At 43.3% G+C, this 22,379-nt stretch overlaps 1 protein-coding gene across 6 annotated transcripts; it reads right to left on the bottom strand.

Annotated features, from left to right (window-relative positions):
- Window positions 1–22: 22 nt before the first annotated feature.
- LOC126366498 (transient receptor potential-gamma protein-like) lies at window positions 23–20,946 on the bottom strand. Of its 6 annotated transcripts, none has more exons than XM_050009617.1 (19): window positions 20,272–20,946; window positions 17,355–17,475; window positions 16,177–16,219; window positions 15,852–15,982; window positions 14,351–14,719; window positions 13,553–13,813; window positions 13,086–13,355; window positions 10,336–10,570; window positions 9,737–9,877; window positions 9,190–9,329; window positions 8,624–8,870; window positions 8,101–8,230; window positions 7,567–7,762; window positions 7,044–7,235; window positions 6,903–6,944; window positions 6,513–6,696; window positions 5,585–5,948; window positions 4,913–5,288; window positions 23–4,704 (listed from the first exon to the last, which is right to left on the bottom strand). In XM_050009617.1, the coding sequence occupies exons 4-19, from the start codon at window positions 15,963–15,965 to the stop codon at window positions 4,558–4,560; spliced, it is 3,408 nt and encodes a 1,135-aa protein (XP_049865574.1). In that variant the 5' UTR covers window positions 15,966–15,982; window positions 16,177–16,219; window positions 17,355–17,475; window positions 20,272–20,946; the 3' UTR covers window positions 23–4,557. The 6 variants fall into 6 exon arrangements, with proteins under 6 accessions (XP_049865574.1, XP_049865573.1, XP_049865576.1 ...); XM_050009616.1 differs by having other exon boundaries at window positions 20,796–20,946; XM_050009619.1 differs by lacking the exon at window positions 20,272–20,946 and adding an exon at window positions 17,551–17,803.
- Window positions 20,947–22,379: the final 1,433 nt, after the last annotated feature.

Below are 22,379 nucleotides of genomic sequence, written 5' to 3'. Positions count from 1 at the left end.
TTTCAATAATAAAACTACACAATACGTAGTGCTTATTTTATTAAAGATCGCACCATTATATACAAATATAATGTATAATTAAATAACAATTCTTTACAAAATATAATCGATCGACAACTAAACACGAGTGACAAGGCCTCTGATTATTACTAGATAAACACGTACCCATCTCAATGATAATAATATTAAGACTCTTGAGATGACCAAAGTGTTAAAGGCAAGGCGGTTTTTAACCCAGTTAATGGGACTTATTATTTTAAATACTATCTCCTATCTTCGTATTCCCTATCGACATAGAAGCGAAAAATAACGCGTGCTTGAACTAATAAACGTAGCCGATGCTACCCACGTCGTAGATAGGTTGCCAGGAAGAAATTGCTGCTTTAGCAATAAGGCCGCCTGTAGTGACAGTCTTTATTTTTGCTTGTTTCTGTTTTGTTTGTTTATTAGGTATTATAAATTTCGTCCTTTGTCCTTTATTGAAATCGCGATTTGACACCTCTAAACATGAAGATGGTTGATTTTATTTTAAATTGACTTGTGTACCTATATAATATCCCAACTTCAGATATTTTAGAAGTGTCAGCCCCCTCGGCACAGCAACCGCGCCGCTCGAGAGATTCGACTAATAGACGCAGCGAATGCTATCTATGCAGATAAACGTCGTACTGCTATTGGTCGAAGGCCTCGATATAATTCGCGTTGCGCGCGGCGTGGTTACTGTGCCAAGGAAGCAGAGCGCAGTAAAAATATTAAACATAATCGAATTGGGTACCTACAAATACACTTTATAAAATAAACTAACCGTTGCGCTATAATACCTTGACCATCTCAGAAGCCATGCCGAGCTCACAGTGCCACTAAAGTTATTCTACTCTTACACGTGGGTGTTGGAAGCCTCTAGGTATCATTATCTTGAGATCACGACGAGGCAACCTTAAATGCATGTGGGAATATCCAAAATTGCTTTTTTTTTTCAAAGAGTTTCTAAAGATCAACCAATGGCTTAAGCCGATCTTTAGTCTGTCGACGCCCTTTAACACAATTACAAAAAATCTCAACTTGAAAATTCTATTTGAAAAAGGAATATAAAATTAATAAAAAAGTAACAACAAATTACCAGTCTAATTTCTATAGTATTCTTAGGTGAAAAGTCGAAATATAAGCTATGCCTTTAAAGAGGCGTTTTTTCAATACTTTTATAAATGTAATTCTATTCTAAATATAATAATATCAATTCCATGCAGTGGCAGTGCAAGCGCGGCGTACCTACAATAACACATAGCACGCACTTTGTGGGACGATATGACGCGACTGTGGACTGAGTAAGACCCCGTGTTACCGGACATGCCCTGGTCCAGACCATGTAGTAGGACTGAGTAAATAATAATGAAAATGAAAAATCACGTAATCACAGAAACTACAAGTGCTAGAAGTCTCAAATTTTGCATGGGCGTTTCTTTTAAAACGCAGGTGACAAAGACGGGATTTTGTGAAATTTAACCCTTAAGGAAGTAACTTCTATTACGCGAAAGAAGTTACGGGTAACAGCTAGTAATTGAATAAATACGCGTAGGGTGTTCGTAAACGTATAGATAGATATAGAAACGAATTAAGGTCAAGATCTGGCTCTAATTTATCCTTACGAATTTAATTATGGGTGAATGATCTACTAGGTCAATTTTACTAATATTCTTTATGCAAACACATGAACGAAGAAGAAGAAGAAAGAAGTCAAATCTCGGTTACTTTTGATTATGTTGTCTATTTATTACAAAATATTTATGCGTTAATTGTGAAAACCGACGCAAGATCGATGATACCTTCACTTCTATTTTAGGTATTTATTCTCATAGTAAAGTACGGCAGTCTTGCTACACCATCTGGGACCAAAGGCGATGAGGCGCAAGGAAGAATCGGTTACCTTCAAAATACTTCTACAGTATATGCTGGTCGTTATAGGTATATAGGTAAAAGTTGTATAGGTATATTCGTCAAATTTGTGCCTTAACTTCTATGAAGCCAGTCGGTTCTTCCCCGTGCTAAAATGAGTTAATATGACAATAAATATAACTCTTGTAGTACGTAATATATGCAACAATATGATTGCTTTTCTCTATCAAAATGTAAAACAAATATCTGATATCGCTTTCATAAACCTATCTATATCACTACGGCTTATCTAAAAGTATATAGCTAATAGTGTCTTGTATAAATCAGGGTGTTTGGGTTACATTAGGAAAGGTATTACATGTGTCAGTATAAATCCCTGTTTCATGTTGTTCCTCCTTACGAGTTAATTTTCTATACTAGCTGTACTGTGCGTCGGTCGAGTAAATTAGTACTGGAAAACTTCTGGAACACATCTTTACGCCTAAGTAGTAACTCGTTATAATATCATATATCTTTATTACTCACGACTCGTATATAAAATAATTACCTACTTACTTGGCTAGCTTAAACGTAGATAGTTTAAAATTTCGTTGATGTCTACTTATCTAGTTGGTGTTCGATAGAATATGTTCTTGTTTAAAATTACCTAGGAGCTACGCAAAACTGACGCGTGTTCACTACTACTTGTGCTTTCGAAGCTCATAACATTTATCATAGCATCGGACGATAACTAAACGCTGTAACTGGCCTGTTCGCCATCACCTGCTTATATATACACTTCTCATCAAAAAAATCGAAACACTTCCGTTTTCATTGTTTCTGTCCGAATTTAACACAAAAAAGAATTCATACGATGAAAAAAAATACATAAATGTATAGCTGGCAGTTTGGCCATTACAGTAATAAGCGAAAATTCTAAATTCAAAATTAGAATTTCATTTGTTTATCTTATAAACGAAATGAATCACTGTTTTGAGACAAATGTGTGTTTAGGGTTGGAGTACATTTAGCGTTTAAAAACTAAAAATTGGCGCCTATCCTTAAACTTTTTGTTTTTTATTTCAATACTGTGACTTTGGGACGTCTGAAAAAAGGTTTTTTTTTTCTAAAACGTATGGATACTTCGCCCACAGAAGCCGCCCAAGTTGCGGCATTGCTGGATTCTGGCCTTAGTCAGCGTGTTGTGGCTGCAAGACTGCATCTAAGCCTGTCATCTGTTCATAGAGTCTATAAAAGTTATCGGGAGACTGGTTTGTTCACGCGCCGTTCAGGATCTGGCAGGAATCGGGTCACTTCTGAGCGAGATGATCGATTTATTGTAACAACTTCTTTAAGAAATCGACGCCTTAACGCTTTTCAACTGCAGCAGCGGCTTCGTGTTGTACGAAGGGTGGCTGTAAGTGACTCTACAATTAGAAGAAGGTTGAAGGATCGTGGACTGGTACCGCATAAGCCAGCAAATGGGCCGAAATTAACTGCAGACCATCGAAGAGCGCGCCTTAACTTTGCACGTGAGCACCTAAATTGGTCATACCTACAGTGGAGCAAAGTTCTCTTTTCTGATGAGTGTAAAATTATGCTGTATGGTAACGACGGAAGGAACAAGGTCTACAGAAGAGACGGAGAACGCTATGCACAATGCTGCATTGAAGAAAAGGTCAGCTATGGTGGCGGTTCGTGGACGGTTTGGGGAGGAATCAGCGCCGACGGTAAGACAGAGCTTGCTTTCGTGTCTGGGCCACGTCTGCCTGCACTAAACTGTCATCGGTACGTCGAAGAGTGTCTCGAGCCTCATGTGATGCCCTATGCACATTTTATTGGCAACGGCTTCATATTCATGCACGACAATGCTAGGGCTCACACCGCGGGCGTCGTACGAGATTATCTTAACGAAGTCGATATCTCTATTATGGAATGGCCAGCAAGAAGCCCGGACATGAATCCCATTGAACATCTGTGGGATGAATTAAAGAGACGAATTCGAGCAAGAGATCCTGCCCCAGAAACACTTAGCCAGCTGCAAGATGCAATCCAAGAGGAATGGGACAATATACCACAGCATGTGATCGTGACTCTCATCCGATCGATGAAGAACCGTATGGAAGCAGTAATTAGAGCTCGGGGAGGGAATACAAGTTATTAAATAAACGTTTTTTAGCTTTTTTTTTCATTTACGTGTGTTGTTTTATCCATTTCCTTTATACTCCATACGGAATAAAAATGACTCATTTAACAAAATACGAAACCTATGACAAATTCATTTAAATTTAGAACATTAACATTAAGATTTGATAAGCTCATATTACTCACTATTAAACGACATTTAACATTTATTCCTAAATGTACACATTTTTCTGATAATCCTGACAAAACGTAAACTTGCAAGGTGTTTCGATTTTTTTGATGAGAAGTGTATATTGGATAAAGGCATTAATTTCATTATAATTTTGTTGATTATTGGTTTGTCAATTAATCTACGCGACATATTTTCGGAACTACAATTTAACGAAGGGATCACCGACCAATGAAACAACATAATGGCCCAGTTTACCGACGGATCCAACAACCAATATACTGCTCGAGCTGTCAAAAGTAAGACGATCTCAAGACTGGTTTACCAGCCACTTATCGTCCGAGCTAGCAAGGTGCCGCGGCGTGCGTGCGCTACAGCCAGCCGGCGGAGTGGTGCGGCGCGTGGCCGGCCAGCGGCGTGACGCCCGCCAGCCGCGCCAGCGCCGCGCAGCGCCCGCAGCGGGCCGGCAGCGGCGCCGCGCCCGACGACTCGCACCCGCACTGACCGCACGCCTCCTGCTGCAACGGTCACGGAGTATTTGGTATGCTGCTTTTCGCTGGCACTTAGGAAGAATGAAGTCTGAGTAAAACTATGAGAGGAAAATGTAAACTAAGTGGATCGAATTAACATTGACATATGTTACGAAATAGAGAAGAAAAGAACGATAAGTGATGGCAAGATAAACATTTGTGAACTGTGAAATATAATAGATCTCTTACAACTAACCTTGTGCGCATCATCATCGAGACTTGCAAGCAGGGGTTCGCGACTACCACCCCTCGCAGAGGCTGTGTCGGGCTGTGGGGCGGGCTCCACTGGCGGCGGGCGATGCACGGGCGGAGCGGGGGTTGTTAGGGAAGTGGGAGGCGGTGCCACGTACGCTGTAGGCCGCGCGGGTACAGAACTAGCTCGTTGTAAGGATTCTGGTGGCGCCCGCGCGCGTTCCTCCGCCGCGCGCCGCGAGTCGGAGAACTTCTTGCGCTTGCGCTTGAGCGCTGCGAGCGCGCTGAGCGGGTGCAGCGCACCGCTGCCTCGTGAGCCCCGCGACCCGCGCTCCGGACTGCGCTGCGAGTCGCTGCCCGAGTCCGATCGCTCACTACCGCTGCGAATGTCGGAATCTTTAGTTAATAACGTAATAGAGTGTTGGAGTTCGTTGATCGTAAATCCTACGCGGATGCCCCGGGGCAAAACGAAAAAGAAGAACTTGTCAGCTTATCTTCATCGTCAGATCGGAAAATAATACACTTTCTGGATTTGAACTGATATTACAATACAAAATGCTTTATTGCACTAAAGGACAAAAGGAACATACCTACGACAAAGAAAATATTGATATAAATATATTATTGATGTATTGATATTGTCAGTAGCAGCTGCTATTATAAAATATCAACTCACCTCGGCGACTGCCTAGCGTGATCACAAACAGAATCCTCCGAACGAGATCGACCAATGAGTCTAGACACTCGTGCCGCTCGAGCCGCTTCAATGATGGTGCCCCAACGACGTTTATGCGGCTGCGGCTTACGACGCTGCGGCGCGGCGGACGCTGAGTCAGATAGACTAGACTGACTGGCCCGTAGTCTACCACCTAACAAGGCCGATAGAGACGCGTGATGCGCCGCCCCGTGTGCCCCTCCATGTTCGTGGTGTAGTGACGCCAAGAACTCGTCCACTGGCGCGAGAGTTCCGCCCGGTGCGATGTTGAATCCTTTCATCAAACGACGCTCCTTCTGACGGTTCTTTTTACCGCCACCGCCACCTGGTGGGTTTAAGAAGTGATATAAGCGACTGGATCAAAGTGTTTTTTTTTTTATATGAAACACACGGTATTTATAAATCTGTAATGTGTCCCATTTCATTACACCAGAATTCCCTGTTGCAGACTTTCTTGTGCATGGCGTACTGGCAATTATGGCCACAGAAGAATGATGACTCTGCTGACTAGAACAGATAGAAACGTTCAGTGTATGTCATCTCAGATCCCACTTAACCATCTCTAACATATCAATGTGGAATCCAAAGCTAAAATCAACTTCTTGGTTATGGTTGATTATCTTTAACATCATGCAACGGCACACGCACACACACACGAAATGATCAAGGGATCTAACGGGTTGAGTTCTACCAACTACCACACCACTAACTATCACATCCCACCACATATCGACAATTATCTTTGTTATGACATTATGAAACTAAATAGCGATAGTCAATAGACATGCAGGAGATACACAGGATCTGGAGATCCGGCAGACGTCCTGCTTGATTCTGTGACGTCATCACTTGAGGAGACTACTACATGCGCAACTAAACACAAACCTACCGGGCGCACCAGCGTTAGCAGTAGAAGTGTTCATGCCGGAGTTGCGCAGGATCTCCACCAGCTCGCAGCGGAAGGCGCTGACGTCCTGCTTGATCTCGTTGACGTCATCCTCAGTGACGCCGCCGCATTCCGCGCGACGCTGCTGCACTGTGACGTAGCGACGAACTAGGTTCCGCATTATGGCCTGGAAATACGCGAGTTCAACTGAATGAAGACGAGATTTTGAGACAGACCCTGAGGCCCAAAGGATGAGTTGAGTAACATGTTCTGAAAGTGTAACATAAATAGTTAGATATCTTCGCACGCCTATTGAACTAACCTTTCAAATCAATGTTGTTTCTGTCTACCCGCACGAGGTACGAATTAATAATATGCTTAACTTATACATACCTGATAACGGAAGTCTCGCTCATTGGCTTGCTTGGCTTTTCTCTGAAAAGCAACAGCGAGCATTTAAGTCACTGCACATTTAAGCAGCAGTATACAAATAAATAGATACATTGTGCCTGTCATGTAAAAATAAACATTTACCCGTATAGTCCGCATATGCTCGCGTTTGGCCCTCGTCTGGCCACAAAGGCGGCGCTGCAACCAGCCCCAGGCGTAAATGGCAGACTTGGGCGATGGGATCACGTTAAAGGGCGGAGGCGCCGTTCCGCCCTCTTCGAAATAGCTGATCCACAGTTTGCTGCGCGCGAACTTCCATTCCACATCCGCGCGTTCCTTTATGAAAAAAATGTAATGATCATCATAGTTTTGGATTAGATGCTTTTGCAATTAAGTGCTGTACATATCCTGATTGATTGGGATGAAATATGTGTATGGAAAAAGCTTCTAAACTTGATAGAAAAGGTCGTGAAAGTGCATCTATATAGAATGCAACGGAACGGGATTAGTCAGATGCATATCGGATTAGGGTCCTACATGGGAAAGTAAGTAACGTTTTCGACTCTGGCAATTTAAACATCAGACTCCATGACATAATTTCACTCAATTCAATGGAAGTCTAAAGAACATAGTACTCTACAGGTTTGTCTGGTAACACTTAACTCACCGATATCAGCTGGTAAGAGTGATTCATCATGGCAATTAGGAGGTTAAGCAGCACGATGACGTTGATGACGGCATACGTTCCGAACATGAGCATGCCCCAGAAGCGCGTGAATATCTTGATGCCATCCAGTTCAAAGGAGTCAAGGTCGACCAGCCCGAACGCCGCCCAGAATAGTGTCTGCATGGTCTCGAACAGACTGCGGAATTAGAGCCGTACAAGCTAAGAAGGAATGGAACTAAATAGAAAATACTTATGACTAAAGGTCCTAGTAATTGTCGTGGTACGGAGACGTCAGAAAACTCATCGCTAAATAACTAAAAGAACAGTTGTAAAGAGATAAGAAATTTAATCGCCGAATGTGAATTTATTACTTAATTATTATCTATTTTTATGACGTGACTTTTCTTAGATTTGCCTCATATGGCATTCGAGTACTTGGCCAGTCAAATGGGGAGCACTAAAAGCTCTCACCCATTACTGAACAAAAATAGTATATGAATAAAATTATGTTCAACCCACAAGTATTAGACTCACTTAGCAAACCGGCGCCACACGATACACGCATCTGGATCTGGAAGGGTGCCGCTTGGCGTGGCCAAGGTGTTGCTTGTAGTGCATCGCTTCTTCTCCATGTCCGCATAATACCACAGCAGTTGGTTCAAGCCTGCAATAAGAAGAGCCGGTACATCAATTGGATAGATAACTACTTAGTCAAATGAGACCCAACCCCGACTCCAACAGTACAAAACTCAAGTACCAAGTAAGTAGTAAGTAAGTTGATGTTTTGTACCTTTTACAAAACGTCAATAGATCAACCAAATACGTATAGAAATAGGTATGACGTCATCAATTAAACTTGCTCAAACGCCATACTGATAGTTACGGCTGATTTAAAATTCGAAGTCAAAAATAAATAAGATTGATTTTGGCTGACTTCTTTTTCTAAATTAGTATTTTATATTTTAGAATTTACCCAATTCTAGAACATAAATTTTGCTTAGCCGGAAATTACACGTCTAGCACAGAAACAGCAAATATTCGTCGGTAATATACTCACCACAAGAGAACGCAAATATGACTAATATATCCAAGACGAAGAACTTCAAAATATCGAGCACCATTCGGCTCAGGGACACTTGGAGCGGCCCGAGGTGAGGGTTGACACTGAAGATGTACACCAGTTTGAGAGAGCTGAAGATGTTGGCTGCGGAGAACAATCCTTCAGAGAGCAGCATCGGATCCCATGCGTCCCACTTCTCGCGAGGCTGGTTCCATTGGAGCCCTTGCGCCATCTCGCGGCGGACCTGTGAATGTTATATCCCGTAATTAGTGATAAAGTACCTACGTCAAAAAATACACAGGCACAGTCGACCGCAAAACTACCTCCTCTTTTAAAGTCGGTTAAAATTTGTTCTACTGTGGGAAAGTCTATTAAAATATATTTGTCAGAAATATGAATACAATGAATTTAAAGAGACTAAGTGAGTATTTTAGGTGGCATCTCTGAAAGCAGAAGAAAAATCGTAAAAAATTAAATACATCTTCCGTACTTTCCATTGCTGAGCAATGCCTCCACTTCATAAAAGATAAGGTAAGGTATTAAAACTGACGATGATATAATACCTGAAAGTGCGAGACAATACGCAGCGCGACGGTAGCCACGTACAGCGAGTTGGTGACGAAGTCGATGACATTCCACATGTCGTGCACATACTCCCGGAGGCCCATGTCCCACAGCTGCTTTACTTCACTCCAGATCAACCCTGCAATGCATCGGAACTCCTACAAATCTATGCTAAGATCGCTTCGAGTCAACTTCATGTTATAGGTAAAGATGGACACGATCGTTCGTTATTTAAGTTAGAAGGCTACAGAGGCTGAGTACTGACTAATGGTGCCTTTACCCTATGTAAAGTATACACTTGTTCAACCATATCTGTGGTTCAACCCGGTTGAAGCCTGTGGTTTCAGTAATAGAATCCTTTACTTTATAATAACAATGGATTTGAAAAAGGTAGGCAATTTGAAACATGATAATGTGCGCGTAATTTAGCGACAGCTTTCAGTTTACGCACTGGCTTCGTCTTTTCCAAGTCATTACAAATTCGACAGAGGACAGAAGCTTGTGGTTATTGGGCACGGTGCCGAACTAAGTACAAGGTAGACTCACCGCTGACCCACGCGAGTATAAGCCATTCCACTAGTGATGGCGGAGCTCCGCGGCGTGACAGAGGCTTGTCGTTGTTCGGCACGCTGCCGAACAATCCGCCCGCCGCCGTCTCAATACGCTGCGATGCTAAGATCAGCAGGACTGAAAGCACAAGTAAATAGCTCATTGAGTTTATGAAGCAACGAAACAACGCCTAAGTAGAAATGTTATTAAAAGAAATTGAAGGATGCTTTTAAACAACCTACTTACTGTTTGATTATCAACCAGACACCTACTTAATTACCTGATTGTTTATCTGATCTAGTCTCCGCCATCAAATTGATACCAAACAAACCCTCGAGGTTTTTTCACACATAATGCTCAGCGGAACATTATCTCCAGTTGACGGTATAATTTAAAAAGGTTACAGATTTGTATCAATGCGAGAAATATGAGGCATTTACCAACCTACCTACGTGGGAAGTTTTCCCAAAAAATGCTGAGGTGTGCCAGAAGTAGGTAAAGCCTAGGTATATTAGTCGTCACTCGAGGTTTCTTTTTAGCAGTCGAGAAGCTCACCCCTAAAGTAATTAATGATTTAAGGCTCGATACCAACTCACAGAGGAACATGAAGTAGCTAGCGGAGTGCGCGAGGAACTTGATGAAGGGTTTCCTCAGTGTACGGCCGGCTGCAGAATGTGGCGCGGCTATATACGCCAGCGAGTAGAGTGGGAACATAGCGCCGATGCGGACCATCTCCGCTGCCTGGAGGACCATGTTCTTGCGACGGAATCCCGGCACGCTTTCGTACCAGATGGATGCTAGCAGCTGCTGCACGTTTGGGTGAGCCACGAACTGTTAGGAAAGTGAGGATTTGGATTAGCTGCGCGGTCGGCAAACGTAACATAAAATATTTAACAAATGCATTAGAGAAAGGGAAAGATACGTTGTATTTTAGTCGCTTCTGTAGCATGTAAAACTTACGGTTAAAACAAACGATGCGTTTAATAAAAAAAAAAAATGTTTTTATTAAAGGTAAAAACCCAATAATTACATAATAAATATAATTGTATAATACAAATTACTTAAAGGTACAATAGTACCTACCGTCTATAACACAAAAAAAAATTAAAACAACACAAAATAAATGTGGTGCGATCATTTTTTATTTGATTCCCGATGTACTTTGATCCAGTACCGTATCATCGGGCTAGTCAAGTCTCGGCTAACAACTTTAAGCATGCTATTATCAGAGCAACGCAATCTGTCCCAAAATGAAGATATACGTGCCCTAACAATAGCAAAAAAGTCGGGCATTCTCGCCTCGGCAAACATGCTGGACGCGCTACAAAAGCGAGGAAGCTTCATAAGAATGCGATATGCGTCATTATACTGCACTCTTATGGTGCTAAAGGACGCCCTCTTGTGTCTATACCATAATTGGCAGGTGTAGAAGCACTGACAAAAGGCCCTAAAGAGTGTGCCCTTCACTTCACTACTACATTTTGCAAATCGGCGCGCAAGCATGTTACACCGAACCGACAATGCCCGTCTTTCCCGCTCCATATCGAGATCATCCTTGCGGTTTCCAGTAACGATGTGACCAAGATATTTGAACTGCTGCACAAGCCGAATTGCCGATCCGTTCAAAAACACTTGGGGTATACTCTCCGGAAATTTTCCACTCCTGAAAACGAGCATCTCCGTTTTTGCCACATTGTACTTTAATCCGTGAGAGCTAGCATAACTCTCACAGACAGACAAAAGTTTTCTGAGTCCACCAATCGATGGACTGAGGAGCACCATGTCATCCGCGTAACTGAGGTTATTAAAACAAACACCGTCAATATGGCAACCGACACCAGTGCTCCTCAGTTCACCGATCAGCCCGTTCACATACGCGTTGAATAAATCCGGAGAGGTTAACCCACCTTGACGCACACCGCATTCCAACCTGTATGCGTTGGAAGTCGTGTCGCCCCATCTCACATAGTTCGTCTGTCCTCCGTACCAGTATGCCAACAGTCGAACGATTGATTCAGGTACCCCAAAGCCGCGCAGTTTGGTCCAAAGAATTTCATAATTCACCAGGTCAAACGCGCTGCTGAGGTCCAGAAAGCAGGCATAAACTGGCGTATCACGATTAACGTAATAGTCCATTGCGTACTTTAAACTGACAATCGCCGAATCTGTGAACACACCAGGCCTGAAGCCAAACTGTGCATCCTCAATATCCAGGTTTCGTAGCAATTCGGGCCGTAGCAGCCTCTCAAACACCTTGCCCACGACAGTTCCTAGGGAGATAGGCCGATAGTTAATCGACGAACTCAAGTCTCCTGTTCTGTTCTTAACTATAGGCACGACCACTGTTCGCATAAGAGGGTCAGGTAGGTATGAGTACTTTACAAATAAATTGTAAATCACACATAACAACGACCACAGCGGCTCTCCCGCGTAAAGGACGTGCTCTATACTCAGATTGTCATGTCCAGGAGACTTGCCCCTTTTCATACCACGTATCGCCTTAACAACATCGTCAACAGTAAACTGCACCACCGATTCCTCAGAAACCGGATGAATTTTGTTCTCAGTCCGCTGCTGTGTAGGCAGTGGTTCTTTTTTAAACTGACGAACAAATAACTCGGCTATCTCCTTCGGTTGTTGCAAACCGTCCACAGCAACAGGCAGACTTTGTTTCTTTTGTAGTTTCTTTGTAGCATTCCAAAATTTCGAGAAGTTTTTTTCCTCTTTATACATTGCCAGTATATCCATCTTAATAGTCTCTTCATTCCTAATACACCATTTTACTTTATTTTTAAAATTCTTTCTACTATTCACCATCTTGTCATACATGTCACCTGTGGCCGGCTTGCCTGCCATCAACCAAACGTCATAGTGAACACGCGCAGTTGAGTGGCTTTCCTGAACGTGAAGGTTCCATCCAACCAAAGGAACACGTTTTCTTTTACTAGAAGATTGCGCAATTGAACTGTTAATGGCAGCTAATTGTAGAATATTAATAATTTTACAATACATATCGTCAATTATTTTAAAATAGTCGTCGCTAGAGTCTAAATAATTATTGCTTTTAGATATCACATTTAATTCATTTGTCATATATGTATTAATTCCTAAAAATTCTCGCTTACAATATTCATAATACTTATCTATTTGACTAGCATCTCTGTATCCCCATCTTATTTTATCCCTATCGCCATGAGACGCATAAAATTACGCGTTTAATACGCGTTTAAAATTGGTAGTCAGTTTTATTTCCTGATTTGGTGGCCACCACGCAAACTTTATCAATCTAGAAATATCTGATGTCACTCAATACTATGCGATAATAAGTAAAAATGAATCCACTAACCTTCTTCTGACGAAGTTTGATGGCAAGTTTGAGCCTCGAGAGGCGCATGCGCTCCGGCGCGCCGGGCTCAGTGAGCGGCGCTTGCGGCGACCCGGTCTCGTGGTTCAACAACACTTGCAGTTCGTGTGAAGTCCGCGTGTGGTCCAACAACGCAGTGGCGAACTCCTGGCATTGCGCACGCAATTCCTGGTATTCTGTCTTGAATTCGTGCTCCAGCGCCGAGAGGCGACGTAGCTCCCAGGATAGCTCGAACGCCGTGAGGATGGGATCCTGCGTTAGGTTGCATATTAGCACTCACATAACGAAGGCGTCACAAGACGAGAAGAAACGTTACGGATTTTTTGGATAAATTCTGAACATATGTTAACAACCTAATTAACCTACCTACATTTCTTGTTGAAATCGGTCCCGAAATAAAACAACTTTAATGTACGTCTTTAAAAAAAAATAGCATTAAGGTTAATTACCTTAGAAGACAACGCAATAAGCGACGGCGAGGCTAGCGCGCGATACGCGTTGATGCGGCTGCGCGAATGTCTTAAAGAGTCTTCTCTGCGCGAGCGCACGCACTCGTCGCAGCCGCAGCGCACGTCGTGTGGTACAGGCAGTGCGGCGCCGCGGTCTAATAGCAACTTGATGATCTCGTAGCTATCTCGGTGGGCCGCTAAGATCAACGGCGTGATGTCCGATGTAAATGTCGCTGTCTCCGGTGGTAGTGCTTCCCAACTCTGTGACAGATTTGTTTCGTCATTCGTCTTCTATCGTGTGGATTGTGAGATCAATGACCCTGGTGTGAGGGTTACCATTAAACCGCCAAAAGCCTAAGTAACGGCTACTACTACTGGTTCCGTCATTAAAAGTGTTATAGAAAATGATTGGATAAGAGAGTAAAGTTTTAATTAACATTCCGAATATTTCCAAGAAGTTTAGAGGTACACCACCGTCCATAACAAAGCCCAAAAGAAAAGCAATTGTAATTAAATTAGTTAAAGTCTACGTAGGACCAAAAAGCTAGCAAAACTTTACACATACTGGCGAAAAACACTTTATACTTTAGGTACTTACCTAGCTATCTACCTAGATACCTACTTCTATCAACATAATTTTATACATGTTCTTATTCTGACGATAATATTTTACTTAGGTAGAACCTTTCTACCGTATTAGATACAGAAAGTAAGTAAAGTACTAATGGAACCGGACAAGGAGATTAAGTAAATACTGTCTCAATCACATCTAAGGACAATGACATGTTTCCAACTTACATGTGGTTCCCCCGGCTTGCGCGTCCGCTCCTCGTGGTCGAGCAGCGCCTCCACGGCCTCGACGAACTCCTCGGAGATGGCGTGCAGCAGCGCGTCGCGCGTCTCCACGCCAAACTCCAGCAACAGTTCCACCATCTCGAGGTTCTCGTTATCGATGGCCATCAGCAGCGCGCTGCGGCCCAGCGGGTCCACGCAGTCCACGTTGATGTGGCCACAGTCCCGCGCGCGCTGCAGCACCCGCCGCGTCCCCGCCACGTCGCCGCGCTCCACTCCCAACAGGAACTTTTTCTCGTCCAGCGACAATACTGCCATTTCCTGGTGCGGCCGCACCACGTTCTCCTCCTCTGTCATGCCATGTATACTGTGCCTCTGAAACACCACGACATCTGTCAACCGGCGCCCCACGCGCCCCACGCGCGCGACGCACATCTACTGACCCTATTACATGCCTCGATCGAAATGTCACCACAGAGCCTCGAAAATCCCAAGACGGCAACCCACTAGCTATTTCCATAAACGAAGCCACCCTTTAGCCGTTTCTACTTATTTTTATCGGGGCCTCTTCATTATTTCCCGTTTGTCCTCCATAATCGTCCGATACTATCATCTGCTTTTATCGCGAAATGATGTCAATAAAAAGTGAAGTAGGTCACTTGTTGATGTAGAATAGCGGAGGGTGTGGGGCGCGAGCCGGCCGCCCACACGCCGGCTCCACATGTCTCCACCCGCGCCCACTACACACACACGACATATCTCAAATCGTAACGTTTAGTAAAGCATGCTGCCAGTGGCATGTTTATTAATTGCACTGTTGGAGATGTCAATACGATCAGAAAGCTATTAAGTCGGGGCGCTGGTGCGCTGGTGGGGCGCGGGCGCGGGAGGTGGCGGTGTAGCGCGTCAAGGGCCGCGCCGCCCACCGCCACTCATTATGCAAATGGGTCGGGAGTCGCGGCGGACGTGTCTCGGCGGATACCTCGCTTGCCAGCTCCTTTGTACTCGCTGGAAGGTTCCGCTTCCGCTGCCAGCCGCCGACGCACACTCTACACGTATTGTCTATCTATCGCACCAGCTGGCAGACATTCACTTATTATATTTTCAGCGCGCTCATTCAGCTGAGCGCGCGCGTATATCATCGATGACCTACAATTGAGCTTTTACTGTCTAACTCGCCGTCAGTAAACATCGATTTTATGACGGTAACTAAAATTCTACGCCAAATTCCGGGCGAATACATTTTATCTTATAAAAACTCACATTAGTAATGTTTTCGCTGCGTTGTTGTATACGGATGTTTATTGTTACTGCCCCAATCGGTTTGAATTTAAGTGGCCATTGCTTATGTTATGTATGCCTAATCATACTACGTACGTATTCTTTTTTTATTTTTACTACAAATACTGAGATGAATGGTAAAAATTGCGTGGGCGCAAACGGTATTACTGAAGTCAGACATAGAATGTGATAAATTATAAAAACCGGGGGGTTATTGATTTATTACCTTGACTTTGTTGTCGGGCGGGCGCGGCTCGGGCGCCAGCAGCGCGCCCATCTCCACGCGGCAGGTGGAGGGGCGGCGCGAGGAGTCGCCGCCGCCGCCGCTGCCGTTGGACATCTCGGAGCCGCCGCTCTCTGAACAACAGTCAACAGTTGAGTCAAGTGACCGCGTGTCCGCGTCACCGGCGGCCGCGCCCAGCGCAGCCGCCGCGCCGCGTCGCGCCGCTCGTGCCCGCTCCAGGAGCACCGATTCACGGCGATACAATGCGAGCGCCCAGATATATTTAGCTCCAGTGTGCGGGGAGAGGTAAACAGAGGGCTGCACTCACCAGCGCCGTCGCCGCGCGCGCCATCCCGCGTGCGCTCCGAGAACTGAAACATAACCATAGTTCAACTAGCCAATATTGAAAACTTCAAAAACTAGAGGCGACTTTCGATATACCTGTCAATGATTGTTTAATTAAACTTATTGTGTTAAGTATTAGAAAATACAATAAGATATTCAGGTTTGCTCAGATTTTATTTGTTAGTTGGTATTCCAATTTCATGGCAAAGTATTAGGTACTATTCTATAGGTATGCACCAGTGCGATTACACGTGGACCAACACAAGACGCCAGGTACACAGAACTGCCAAATGGCTCAATCGATAACTCAATTTTATCTTTATTAGGAACATAAAACAAGACTCGTGCGTATAGATACATTAGCTATATACCTGCCCGAATGATTCGAAGGACTTATAAAATGTATGAGATACATAGCCAGATGTTGTTATTTAAATAAGTAGGTTCGTAACTTGCATTTTGAAATCGGAAGATTGAAAGAGCCATCTTTATCGGCATGGTAACAGCATTATGAGATCTTTATAGTGTTGATATGAAGGTGTTTTCGACTAACAAAATTCAGGGTCGGTCGACGATTACGGCTGTGTTTATTTACACTAGCAATCAGTATTACCTATTATTGAAATGTATGGAAATATTGTTTTCTAAATACCTACTAATAGTGTAAAAATACACTTTCCCAGTGGGGTATATTCAGAGGTAGAGGCAAGATGAACTAAGTACCCATACCTCACCGAGCTTTCTGTTAGACCTAACGACTACTAATGTAACGACTAAGTCTACAAAGTCTACTAATGTAGCGGCTTAACTTCGAAGTGATCTTAACTTTCGGGGTACAAACAGTTAAACCTGACTGATCAGTAGGGCAACTTGCACAACGTGATAAAATTTTGTCACGGTCATTTTATCGATTCTGACGATATAATTATGTCGTTTTGTCGATTGGTGCTAATATGTGAACCCAAATAAGTCATGTCGTTCTGTCAAATTACGAACAAAATCAAGTGGCGCGCATTTTAGGGAAACAACAAACTTGTTCGATTGGATAAAAATTGAATAGATTGTTAATTTTATCACGTTGCGCATGTTAGCTCTTCTGGATAATTTCACAAAGTGATGGTGAGAATTGACCCCGGACGTGCAGTCCATGAGGTTACTCACCTGCACACGGCGAGTGCGGCGCGCGGCGATCTGTCGCGAGTGGCGACGTAACGCCTCCAGCTTGGCAGCTTATTGGTCCGCGCGCTACTCCATCCCGACTCGTGCGCCAGCGCTCGTTCGCCTGTTAAACACGTTTTAAATTAATCTAATAGTCGCTTTAGAATCACATACTTTAGGTACCTTTCACAAAACATACATGTATAAAACCCAAACAAGCTGTTACATCCCGCTGCAGAGCACTGCTCTGCCCTCAATCAACTGGAGGCGGAAAAGATATGGGCCATACTCCACCACGCTGCTTCACTGCGGTTTGGCGTTTGGGCTAGTTGGCGTAGTTTTCACAAACCAACGGCATAACGTTTCTTCTGAAGCGTGGAATTTTCTTACTTTCACATGTTTATCTTTGTTTTTTGTCGGGAAATCAATCGGGTACCTAAAATGTAATTAATTATAAAGCAAATTGAACTTAATATGTTGATATGTCAGTACCATTGAAATGTTTATAAATAAAAATACACTTTAAAGCTTTTAAAAGCTAAATACCTGTAGGTATTTAGAAAGTTCAGGTAGGTTGCAGGTTTTTTAATAAGTATTTGTATGAACTTAAAAATGTAACGTGCTATCAGCTATATACCAGCGTAGTTCCTAGCGCCAGCGCAACCGCTTTAGGTACCTACTTGAGTGACGCCTTTCAAATAGTATGCCTACCACCATCAACAGTTGTGTGACTTTTAATGTTAATGTTATTTTGTTGTTATTGTGTTAATTCGACAAACTGCCAGCCACACATTTATAAGCTGGTAATAAGTATGAATAGAATAAATATCTTACTTTCCTTACGATTTATCTCGAAATTAAAACGCTTAAGTGACTACTGGCACAGAATTTATTCCGAAAAGCATTTTTTTTTAATTGCTTCCAGCTCCTAAAGTAAAGACATCATTTCACACCTGTCTACCGATGCGGCAAGTTTCCTTGCAATGAACAAACATGGTTCCGATAAAGCTGAAAAAATCCCTTTTCTTATAGGTGCGGGCGGAAACATTTGTAGGCAAGATGATTTATGACATGACGCAGTGAAGTCAGTTAGGATGGAACGAGGAAAATGCCAAAATTATCGCACCCTTCAATCAACGCCCATCGTCCACGACAAAAGAATACATACAAAGTTTTGGGGCTACGTGAGTTATGGCGTTGACAGCGAGTCACAGACAGAGGAAGTACCTGGAATTTTCTCAAAGGTTTTTTTGTTTGTTTTTACTAACACTCACCTACCACCCGTGCTGGAAACCTACTGAAGGGAAAATGTTCGTAAAATTCTAATTCGGTCGGGATTTCGCGAGACCTCGCGTCTTCTTCTCTCGTGTGGGTTGTGAGGTGGATTATCAACCTCATCAACCCTGGTGTCAGGGTTACTATTGAGCCGCCAAAGGCAACTGACATGACTCATGTAACGACTACTTACTTAGGTAGGTACATCAGTAAGTAGTAACCGGGACCAACGGCTTAATGTGCCTTCCGAAGCACGGATCATCTTACTTTCGGACAATCAGGTGATCAGCCTGTAATGTCCTAACCAAACTAGGGATCACAAAGCAATTTTTGTGATATTTCCCCACCGGGATTCGAACCCGGGACCTCCAGATCGTGCGCCTAACGCTCTACCACCACTACCACCACCACCGACCACTAGGCCGACCGAGACCTCGCTGGTTCGAAATCATTTTCTAATCAAGGTTCCATGCAAGGCTAAAGACTAAAAGTAAAACTTAAATCATCCAGGGCTGTTGATGTCGCAAATCGAAGGAGTCACGTGATGGGTTCGTCACAATATTATCTTTGGACACTAATAAGTGCCAATAAGGAAAGCGACTCTGATTTTCCCAATAGGGATTGCTGACGTGCTTATTGTGATGTAACGCCTATGTAGACGAATGTTAGATTAATCATGTGTACTTTTTGACCAAACTTATAACTAAATCCGACTAACGGTGTTACCAAATTTCATCATGTAACATTATTTTAAACGAAAACGTACACAGATATTCGTCATAATGTAATGTTTACGCAGTAAAATAAAATCAGTGAAGATCCCCAAATGTACAGCAACTCGTTTGGGAAGGATCTCGAAATTGCTGCGAAATTCAATGTAGCAGAGTACGAAATCAGAATAATGTCTGGGGAGCAATTTATTGCCTTGCCAGATCCTGCCAAGATTTGATACGAATAATGTATTCCTCGCTTCTTTTTTACAACCACTTTCGCTTGTTTTAACCCCCGACGGTACGCGGAGAGGTGTTTTATCCCTTTGACTGTCTGTTTGTCAGCGCCATCATAGCTCCAGAACGGACGATTCGATTTGGTTATATGGTTCTTTTTACTCCTTTTGCAGATCTGTAGTACTTATCTACCTATAGATTGTAATGATGAACATACATAAACAGCCTATATACGTCCCACTACTGGGCACAGGCCTCCCCTCAATCAACCGGAGGGGGTATGGAGCATACTCCACCACGCTGCTCCAATTCGGGTTGTGTTGTAATGATGGAAAGTGTAATTATACAAAAAAAAAAGGTTTAGTACGTTCGAGATTTAGGCACACCGGCTGCGTGCCTGTATGAAACGATTGATGAATGTGGAGGAAGAGAGGCACGTCAGCGTCGAAGCAAAGGGAATTCCATAGTTTCTGCTTACCGCGGTGGGAAATAGGCGCGAGTTTATGTATGTAAAAAAAATAGCAAACATTGATATGTTTTTATGTGGAAAAATTCAAAATTACACGCAAATTATGTCATAAGTTTAATTCGCAAAGTAATAAATTCAGATCGAGCAGGTTCTCATAAAGCCGGCTATGTTGGCTACTGAAATTACCAGACAAAATGTTATTTATGTTTAATATAAAGTATAAAGGTACCTCTGTTTATGTGTGGCTGTTTAGCTGAACTGTGTCTTGTGAACGTGATGTTTACAGTCTGGACGGCGGCGCTTCTTTATGTATACTCCAGCTGGCGTTAGGTAGGAGACTTCACTGCCTATACGACAGTTAACGACTACACTGGGACGTCTATAGCTCGTTAAGGTGATAATGTAAACACACCATCAACATTACAGTACCCATTCCCCCAAAATAAAGACGTTTGCCAAATCCCGTAATGTAAATTATTAATATTAAGGGTCACCGGTGCGGAAGTAACTCTTATGACTTACTTAACTGTTCTTGTTCTGCTTTACGCGACAATTTCCCATGATTTCGCTAATTTAACGGAAGTTTTGTGTTAACTTCACTTCAGGGAGATCTAGCATAATGACTACAAATCCAAAGAAAAAATAAATCATCGAGGACGGGATCACTTTTTGAAAGGATTAGAAAAGAAGTTAAAAGCCGCGATCGACTCTTGCACCATTATCCGTTTAACCCTAAAGTGAGACGCTCGATACCTGGCGCGTGGGTTATGGGGGTCTCGATGGGTCGGTGTTATCACATGAGGAAGACGTCGGTGTCGCACGAGGCCGAGAGGGCACAGCTGGGCTCAAGCCGCGGGCGGAGCGTGCGGCGGGCGCGGCCGGGGCGCGTGGCGTGGCGCGGGGCGGCCGCACGACTCCCGTTGCGCCGCGCAATGCCGTGCCAGCGATACCCCGCCTAGTGATGCGAGACGAGTGCCTTTTGAGCTTTTGACTCGCGTTCGAGATGTTGATTCAACTTGACTTATCTCGTGTAATCCTCTAATCTTTCTACTGGAATAGGTATGCTGAGTTGTCAGCAAACAAAGTTTGGTGACTTCAGACGATAAGTAGGTGTGGTTATGATTAATGAGGTATGAACAGGTATGAGGCTTGATAAGTTAAAACGATGCCATTTTTGAGGATTTGATTGGTAGATAAAAACAAAAGAACACAATCAATAAGTAGTCGTCAAACCAAGTCGAAGGCATTCGGACGACTTCAATATACACACCTCTCCATCGCCATTAAATATTTCATTGGTGGCAGCGCCGCGGCGTATTATCCAATACCTAGATGATGTTTTATATCATTCAGTGTTTATTGGATTCTAGCCGAAAAAAAGACTTTTAGAATCTAGAAGAAACCAAATCGAAATACGAATTTGAAACGACGTGTACATCACTAGCCCGCGCCCCGCCCGCCCAGCCCGCGACTACACGATATGCGTCCACCTTGCGCTTTATATCGAGTAATCATTCCGAGAATTACGTCCCTCATATTTCTCTCGTTAGTCATTAACAAGCGTGACGTCCGATACTGGCGCTAACACGTCCAACTGGACTCCAACTGTGACCGAACTGTCCAATAATGTCGGACTTCTAGGTTCATAGAAGTTGAAAAACGTCTCCTACAAGTTATGATTGTTCTACTTTCCACTGCACCGTAGCCCCAAGGAAAATCAATTGGGCCACTTTAAGCACGAGTCGTAAAAATATTTTGCACATTATAGCGACGTTTGCCGTTGAAATATCGATGATAGCTGTCTTGCTCTACGACCCTATATACTTGCTGTTTCTGGAGTGAAGGACGATCCCGGCCAACTAACAGGCTATTCAGATGTCTTATTGTCTACGTAGGTACTTCTGTATCCTCGCAATGACTTGTTAATATCGCCTAACGACTTGATTGCCTTACACAACGACTTTGTATAACTATTACGTTGTTGTAACATGCTTTATTGGATGTGTTATTACAAACTTAGGTAGGATGGTACCTACTTCTTGCTTCTCTGTGCACTAGAAATATGGATCTACTCCAACATGCTACTCCATGGCGGGTTCGTGAAGATGTCTAGCTAAGTAGATTACTTACCTAATTAAAGGCGGCTCAGTAGACGCTGATAGCAATCTAGCCAAGAGCAATTTCGAAATAAGTACTTAAGTAAGTACTACCTAAGCAATTCCAAACAATGTTATTCGTTCAATCCGAATTTTTCACTTATTTATGAAACTAACTCCGCCTGTACCCAACAACGGAACGTGTACAGGATATTTATGACTTAAGTAGGTACTTATTTTT

The sequence above is a fragment of the Pectinophora gossypiella genome, chromosome 4, assembly GCF_024362695.1.
Source record: "Pectinophora gossypiella chromosome 4, ilPecGoss1.1, whole genome shotgun sequence".
Lineage (NCBI taxonomy): Eukaryota > Metazoa > Arthropoda > Insecta > Lepidoptera > Gelechiidae > Pectinophora > Pectinophora gossypiella.
This window is presented reverse-complemented; position numbering and strand designations above follow the sequence as displayed.

Coding starts and splice junctions, on each gene's coding strand:
- LOC126366498 (XM_050009617.1), bottom strand. CDS start 15,965: ATGTCCAACGGCAGCGGCGGCGGCGGCGACTCCTCGCGCCGCCCCTCC. Junction 8,231..8,623: donor CATATTTGCGTTCTCTTGTG/GTGAGTATATTA, acceptor TTCTTATTGCAG/GCTTGAACCAACTGCTGTGG. Junction 6,945..7,043: donor AGCATATGCGGACTATACGG/GTAAATGTTTAT, acceptor GTTGCTTTTCAG/AGAAAAGCCAAGCAAGCCAA.